General features: G+C 65.1%; 1 protein-coding gene across 1 annotated transcript; it reads right to left on the bottom strand.

Moving 5' to 3' along the window:
* Nucleotides 1-437: 437 nt before the first annotated feature.
* FGF3 (fibroblast growth factor 3) lies at nt 438-7374 on the bottom strand. Its single transcript, XM_070358982.1, has 3 exons — nt 7155-7374; nt 4827-4930; nt 438-824 (listed from the first exon to the last, which is right to left on the bottom strand). Exons 1-3 carry the CDS (start codon nt 7372-7374, stop codon nt 438-440), a joined length of 711 nt encoding a protein of 236 aa, XP_070215083.1.
* Nucleotides 7375-7848: the final 474 nt, after the last annotated feature.

Raw genomic sequence — 7848 nt, 5'->3', positions numbered from 1 at the left:
TAACGTTTTGATCACCCCCCGCCCCCACCCCATTGTCCCACAGCACCTCCAACAGCGGGGACCCCTTGCTCCAGCTGATCCTCCCCCTGTGGGCAAGGGCGCTCCCAGCCGTAGCAAACGCACAAGTGTCCCGTTTACAGCAGTCCCCTCCAAGCCAGGACGGGGGCTCCTTGCTGCGTTGACGTGCTGGTTGTTTGAGATAAACAGGAAGGGTTGGGGGTGTATTCCGTTGGCCTGGGCGGAGCAGCCGGCTGCCAGGTGGGAAGAGCGAGAGCACGGAAGTCAGGGGTGGAGCCTTGCACGCCCCGGGTTGGCTTGGACGGCGGGGACTCCAGGCCTCTGTCGTCTGGTCTGCACCCCGGTCCTGGCAGCCCGAGCTCGGAGCCGGCCGCGGGGCGGGGACGCTCACGGCCTCCGCTCCCTCCCCGGGGCGGGAGCTAAGCTCGGCCTCCCCGGTCCCGGTCCCGCGGCCTCCTCTGCTGCCGCCGCCGCCGCTGCCGCATGGAAGCGGCCCTGCCGGGGGGAGGAGGCCTGGCCTGGCCGCCACGCAGCCCGGCCGTGCCCAGGAGCAGCCGCACCATCTCGTGGTCCTTGCGGTCCAGCACGCGAGGCAGGAAGAGAGAGGACTTCTGCGTGCGGCGTGTCTTGAAGCCCCGGCGGGGCCGGCCCTTGCCGTTCACGGACACGTACCACAGTCTCTCGGCGCTGGGCTGGCGCCGAGCCCCGCGCCCGCTGGGCGCTGTGCGGTACAGCCGGGAGGCGTAGGTGTTGTAGCCCAGCTCGTGGATGCGCTCCACGAACTCGCACTCAGCGTTGTAGCTCTCCTGCGGGGCGGGCGGGGGCCGGGGTCAGCGCACAGAGCCCCCCGAGGACGCAGGCGGGGAGGGGAGCCCTGGGCCGGGGTCTGGGTGGGGTGGGGTGGGGACCGCCCCGTCTCCCAGGCGGGCGTCTGGACGGACAAACGCAGAATGGAAGGAGCTTTTGCCAGCGCCCCCCGCGGGCTGCTGTGGGGTGTCTTCAGTTAGGGGGCTGGGCAAGGGGCAGGTATGTCTTATGCCAGCCTAGGCTCTAGTCCCAGCTGTAGGTGAACAGACACGCCAAGCCCCCTCCAGCACTGTTTCCCCCCCCCCCGCCCCACACTGTGCCAAGGGGCACAGGGACAGCTGGCCAGGAGGACTGGCCTCTTCTCTGGGAACTGACCATGAGGTGGGAGACCCTCAGGACCCCTCTCCATCAGCAGAGGGGGGAAGGGTGCAGGTGGCCCAGTGGACCGCAGCCCCATTCTCCGGGGTCACAGGCTGTTCGGGGCCAGACCTACAGACTGGGAAGCTTATGATCCCCGAGGACCTCAGGAAGCAAGATGGGAAGCGCCAGCCATCTCTCTCTGGTGACTCAGGGGCCCCGAGGCAAGGCTGGAGAGCATCGGGGGGAGAGCCTCCCCCCATAACCGCAGCCCCTCCTCTGTGCTCTGCCGCCCCTCAGTGGATGCTCGGGGCTCTTTGGGTCTGCCTACGGATGCCACTGCCTGAGATTTTACAGACGGGGAAACTGAGGTCCAGAGGGGTGCCAGACCCCAAATCACAGAGGGATCTGATGCCCCTGAGGCCTGTGCCCACCCCCTGCGTGTTGTGGGGCCCTCTGGGGTGGGTAGGTGGGAGGCCTCAGGACAGACCTGCCCCACCCGCATGCCGCACGCTGCTTCAGCATCTTACACCTGCCGCCCCACCCTGGCCCACATTGAGTGTCTGTGAAAACCTCGGCAGCTGAACCAGCTCTCCTCCCAGGCCCCTCTGTCCTGGAGAAGGTACCTCCTCCCGGGCTGAGGCCCGTCCTGCAGGAAGCCTGGTGGGTTTGCTCTTTGCTGGGACACTTGGGGGCGGGGGCCATTGAAGGGACACAGAGCTGTGACAGGGGCTCAGGCCCTATAGGAGGGCTTCTTGGGGGCGGAACATTGTTTGCACCTTGAGGGGGCTCCTGGATGGGGGGAGGCTATGGGTAAAGGGCCAAGACGAGCTAGAAAAAGGCACCACAGACGCACCAGCACGGCAGGTCCCAGTGCCTGTCCCACCCCCGCGGTCCCATCCCAGACTCTGTTCCCCAGGGGCCCTCCCCAGAGCCACCCCAACCCCAGGGTCCACCTGCTCAGACTGTACTCCTTGCCATCACCCTCGTCCTCAGGGAGGCTGCTCCTCCTTCTCAGCTTTGCCAGCTCCTGGCGCTGCTCCAGAAAAATCAGCCAGGGCAGGGCAGAGGCGGGGACCAGGCAGAGGTGCACAGGGAAGGCAGGCACCCTCCCAGTGGGGTGACAATTGAAGGGGAGGGCATGTTCCCGTGGGGCAGGAGGGGGCAGGGGCACCCCAGGCAGTAGAGTACAGGGAAAGCGTGGGGTCGGGGCTGGGAACAGCAGCGCTTGTTCTAGAGAAGCCAAGGGGTCCGGAGCCTGAGTGGGGATGGGAGCTGTGAACTGACGGTCGGAGGAGGAGGCAGAAGGTGGTCTGGGTTGCTCCACTGTGAGCTGAGCTAAGGAATCTGGGTGATAATCTGGGGGCGATGGGGCATTCCTGGAGGCCATTAGGTGAGTGGATTTGCAGTTTAGGGAGATGACTGATCAGTACCTAGCACAGAGTGTGACATATGGTAAGTGCCCAGGACACTGAGGAATGAATGCCAGGTGGATGGAAGGAAAGAAAGGTGGATGGATGGGTGTTGATGGGTGGATGTGTGAATGGATGGATGGACAGACGGATAGATGGATGGAAGGAGACAGGAGGGAGGGAAGGGGGCTGTGGACTGGAGGAAGGAGACCTGGAGGCCAGTAGCTGGGTCCCGAGACTGCTGTGACGGTCCAGCTGGGAGAGGACGAGGGCCTGAGATATAAGGGCATGGGGCGGGGTGGAGGGAGGCCAAAGCTGAAGACAGGGATTCAGGAAGTGTGTTCGAGGACTTGGAGGCAGACTGAGTGTGCGGCTGAGAAAGAAGCAGGTGTCCACCAGGACTCCCGGCTGACCTTGGGTTTAAGTGAGTGGCTGGCGGGGTGACAACCACGGAAGGGGAGTCGGGGGAGCTTCTGGATTCAGCTGGAGGTGTGCTGCCCTCTGCCAGGTGGTCTCTGAGCCATCAGGACATTTGGGGGGACCTATAACTCTGAAGGGAGGTCAGGACTGGGATTGGGGGCTGTCAGAAGCAAGGGCCGCTGACCCAGAGTGGATGAGCTAGCCTGGAGGGCGAGAAGCAAGGTGATGGCAAAGACCAGGGACTCAGATAGTCAAGAGGCAGGGCAGTCGGAGCAGCACTCACGGGCAAATTGGGGCACCCAGGACGGGGACAAGGGGTGGCAGGGGTGGCCCCTGGGCTGCCTCACCTTCCAGCTTATCTGCAACATAGTGAGGCCTCCCATGCCAGGCGCTCTGCCAAGTCCCACCCCACCCAGCTAGACCACCGGGCTACCCGCGTGGGACCAGGAACCTCTCCTCTTGCGTCCCCGAAGCCAGCGCTGCCAGCTCTCAGAGACAGAAGCCATAGGGAGACTCTAGCCCACTGGGCACGCATAATTCTGCCCCCCAGGGTCCTGGCCTGGGTCTCCCATGGAAGAGATGGCAGCAGCCAGATGCTTCCTCTCCTGATTCCAGCTCTACCTGCCTTCCTGTGTGAACAAAGGCCGCCCCCGGTCAGTAAGACCTGCATAAGCACTGCACGCCAGTTAGGCCTCCCCTCACCATCAGAGATGCGAGGGACTGTGGGTGGGCCCAGCCCATTTCAGGAACAGAAAGCCACCGTCCACCTCAAGAAAAAGTCAGACCAGACCCTGGGCTAAGGGCATGTGTTTATAAACCACACTTGGTGTTTACAGACTAGAGGAGGCTGGGCACCCGAGGGTCCCTCTTCCCAGACATAGACTCCCCCAGGTCACAGAAAGCAAATGGGTATCTTCCTACTTCTGCATTTCCTTTAGCCAAACCGTGAAAAATCTGTGATGGAAAAAGCTGCTTAAAGGAGGATTTCCCTGAATTTCTTGACGGTGCTTTGCCTGACTTCAGACAGGCGGGGAAATGTCTCTGTTTCCCCTGCAAATGCAATCGAACGGAGGAGATGGTCCTTGCCTGCGTCGTCTAGGTGACGGCGGGGGCGGGGGAAGCCTCTCACTGCCCAGGGAGCATCAGCGGAATTGCATGTAATGACTAGTTGGAGGTAGGCAACTTCCTAGGACATGTATTTCACTCCATGTGTGCCCCGCCCCTGGGGGACGGACACCGCCAACGCCCACAGTCACAGGACCCCTTGTTGTATAGAGACCCAGATGGTACAAAGACTGGGCTCCAAACCTATGTGCCTGGGACGTGGGCCCCATCGCCCTCTTGGTTCCCTCCTACCGACTCACAGCTCTTGCCTTTCCGCCCTGTTCCTCACTCTGCTCTCAGGAATGCTCTGTCTGGGTGAGCCCACAGAAGACCTTTTGCCTCCTGGACACCCTTGCTTCATCCCCAGGCTCGCCAGGGTCCGTTTATCTTGGTAGAAACTTGGGGCACAACCTCTCCTCTCCTCCCAGTTACCTTGAAGGTGACCACAGAATGCCTGGGGAAGCGTTTTCTCACCCTACAGCACTGGAGAACATAGGATATCTCTACCCCGTCAGCTGGCAGCCGCCTCTAAGCAGAATCGGGCGGAAGAGCGCCGGGTGGGGAGCCATGGGACCTGGGGTGCTGGTCCCTGCATGTCCCCGGACAGAGCGTTACGCTGCCCGTGTCCCTGTGTGTCCTCTGATGTGTGTCCAAGGGAGCCAGCTGCTCCGTTTGTGCCCTGCCCCCAGCACGAGCCCCTGGACTCACCGAAGCATAGAGCCGACCCCTCTTGTTCATGGCCAGGTACCGCCCGGAGAAGAGCCCCTTGATGGCCACAACGCCCACCTCCACCGCCGTTATCTCCAGGATGCCTGTGAGGAGTCGGACAGCCTGTCACTCCCTCCACCTCCCACAGAGCCTGGCAGGGAGGGCTGAACACCCCATTTCCCTGCGCCAGCTCTGGGGGGGTGGGGGTGCTGAGGGCAACCCACACTGAAAGGGGGTGACTTTGGAAGTTTGGGGGAGGGAGAAACCCCTGGGTGGAGGTGCAGAAGGGGGAACACCAGGGAAGGTGTCTGCAAGGAGAGGAACGCAAACCTGGGAGGGAAGGAAACCAGTACTTCCCCACGCTGGACGTGAGCTCCCTGGAGCCTCCCCAGCACTCAGTGAGCTAGTTTCATGATGGGCTGGCCAGACGCGCCAGCTGAGACTGGGGCTGAGGGACTTGCCCAAGATGGCACACAGGTGTCTGAACCAGGATTCAAACCTCTTGAACGTGGCAGTGTCTGGGCTCACTGGAGTGCCTCTGGGGGCCTGGGAGGGGGAGCTGGGCCCTTGGCAAGGTCGGTTGATAATGGGATCCACCAGTGTATTGAGGGTGCCACCCAAACCTGCTGACAGTGGGCGTGGGTGGGAGATAATTGTGTCGAGCCTGTAGGGTGTTGGCAGGGAGCTCACAAAGGGCAGCCGCCTGTGTTCACCCACTCCCCACCCAATGGAAGACAGTTTAAATCTCCCCTAATGCCTTCGGTTAGGACCGAGGGCACTTTTTTTTCTCCCTGGGGAGCCTGCAACAAAGCCCCACGTGGGGCCACGGTGCCCCTGGGGTAACAGCCGGTGCCCTCTCCAGGGGGCGCCTGTCCGGTCCAGCGTCTTGCCTCCGGCACATGTCAGCGATCACAGGGCCAGGCCGCCGGCCGCCAGAGGCTTGCCCGGAGCATGCGGGGGCCCGGGAGGCACAGGATGCCGGCCTCTGGGCTCTCTGGGGCGCAGGCTGGGCGGATTCCCCCCGCCCCGCTCCGTCGCCCCGTCGCGCCGGCCTGAAGACCATAGTACCCGTGTCTGGATGTGGGACCAGGGCGGCTCTGGGCCGCCCGCCTTGGATGCCTCAAGAATTTGGATGCTCTGCGACTCCCGGGAGTGGGAGGGGAGACTGCATTTGGACAGAACCGAAGAATCGCTACCAGGCGGGCTCAGGGGCTTTCGCAGTCCCGTCCCGCGCGCAGTGGACGCCCTGGTAACATTTGGCTTCCACCGCGCGGCTCCGGAGGCGTCTTCCGAAGACGCCCTCGCCGCGGCTTTCCTGGAGGAAGCAGAGTTGTCCGGCCGCCTCTGGAATACACCGCGCCTTTTCCTGAGCCCGGGGCAGGGGGAGGAGCAGATCACGGGGCGCAGCGGGGGACCCCGATTCTCTGGCCACACACCCCTCCCACTGAGCTCCTGCCCGGCCCCGAGCTCGGGTCTCCAGCTCCTCACTGAGCGGAGCTGCGTCGAATCCCCACGGCCCTGCGCTCCTCCTCGAGAAAGGACTCCGCACGAGCCCGGGTCCCCGTGGCCAGAGGAGCCAAACCTTGGGACCTTGCGGGACTCCGGCTCGAGCGCAGTCCGGGCGCGGATTCCGGCTGCGGGGCGGGGTGACAGTGTGTCCGCGCCCGCAGCACCAGGTGGACGCCCCTGCGTGCTCCTAAGCCGCATCCTGTGGCCCCCCGTCGGCGACCCAGGAGCTCATCCCGCCGGTCGCTCGGCGGCCGAGGGCAGAGGCGGGAGGGCTGGGGACTCCGGTCTGGGGACACGATTCTCTATCCTTGCGGTCGCCTCCCAGGATCCCCGGGAGTCCCGCTCTGTCCGGCGAGCTTCTTCCGCGCGCCGGGGAGACCACCTGGGTGGCCGCGAGCCGGGAGGGCGGAGGGGATGGCGGGGAGCCCCGAGGTCGGCAGGAGCAGAAGGGGTCGAAATAATAAAGAGGACGATAAACGCCTTGTCCAGGGCCTTTTCTCCGAAAAACTCAAAGGGCTCATATTTGTCAGGACCACCGAACCCAACCGAGCGGGGAGTCCCCGGACGGTTTTCCTCACACCTCCTCGGACCAGAGGCGGCGGGGCGCCGGGGGCAGCCACCAGCCGCGGCCTCTTCGGACGTGACCCCCCGCCCCCCCACCCCAGATCCCCTCTCTTCAGCTCCCAGACGTTGGGGGAGCCCAGGGGACCCCGGCGGTCTCCCTCAGGCCGCAGCGTTGGTCCGCGTCCCCGGGCGGGCACCCTTGCCTGGCCAGCCCCCGCGTGGGCACCGCTCCTTCCGGGGGCGCCGGACACTCACTGTAGGCACTGTTCTCCAGGCTGCCGTTGACGCGGCCGCTCGGGTGCAGCTGGAGGTGGTACTTCGTGGCGCAGTAGAGCTTGCGGCGCCGGGGCGCCCCGCCGAGGTGCTCGTAGACGCCGCCGCGGCCGCCCGCATCCCGCCGCGGCCGCGCCACGGGGCCCGCGGCCGGCCAGCCGGGCTCCAGCAGGCTGAGCAGCAGCAGCCAGATCAGGTCCATCGTGGCATCGCGCCCGCCTCGCGGCGGCGGCTGCAGGCGAGCGCGGCGCCCATGGAAGGGACGGCGAGCCGAGCCGGGGCGAGGTGCTCGGAGCCCGCTCCCGCGCCTGGCGGTGCCGACTCCGGCTCCGCGGAGCGGGGGAGGGGAGGGGAGGGGAGGGGAGGGGAGCGGTGGGTGCGAGGGAGGGAGAGGGAGACAGAGAGAGAGAGAGATCCTTTAATTTTCACCCCGAAACGGGTGAGATTTCCGTTGCTGCGCAAAGAGCTGAAAGAAAAGACGGTTCGGCAACAAAAGGCCGATGCGGTCCCCAGGCAGAGGCGCGGGAGGCGCGCGAGGGGCGGGAGGCCGGGCGGGGTGGAGAGCCGGGGCAGGGCGCGGCGTCCGGGCCGGGCGCCCCCCGCGCTCGCTCGCCCCCCGCGTGCCGCCGTCGAGCCGTGGCTCTGCTCCGCCGCGCGCCCCGCGCCCGTGCGCCCT

This window comes from Bos mutus, chromosome 22, assembly GCF_027580195.1.
Source record: "Bos mutus isolate GX-2022 chromosome 22, NWIPB_WYAK_1.1, whole genome shotgun sequence".
NCBI lineage: Eukaryota > Metazoa > Chordata > Mammalia > Artiodactyla > Bovidae > Bos > Bos mutus.
This window is presented reverse-complemented; position numbering and strand designations above follow the sequence as displayed.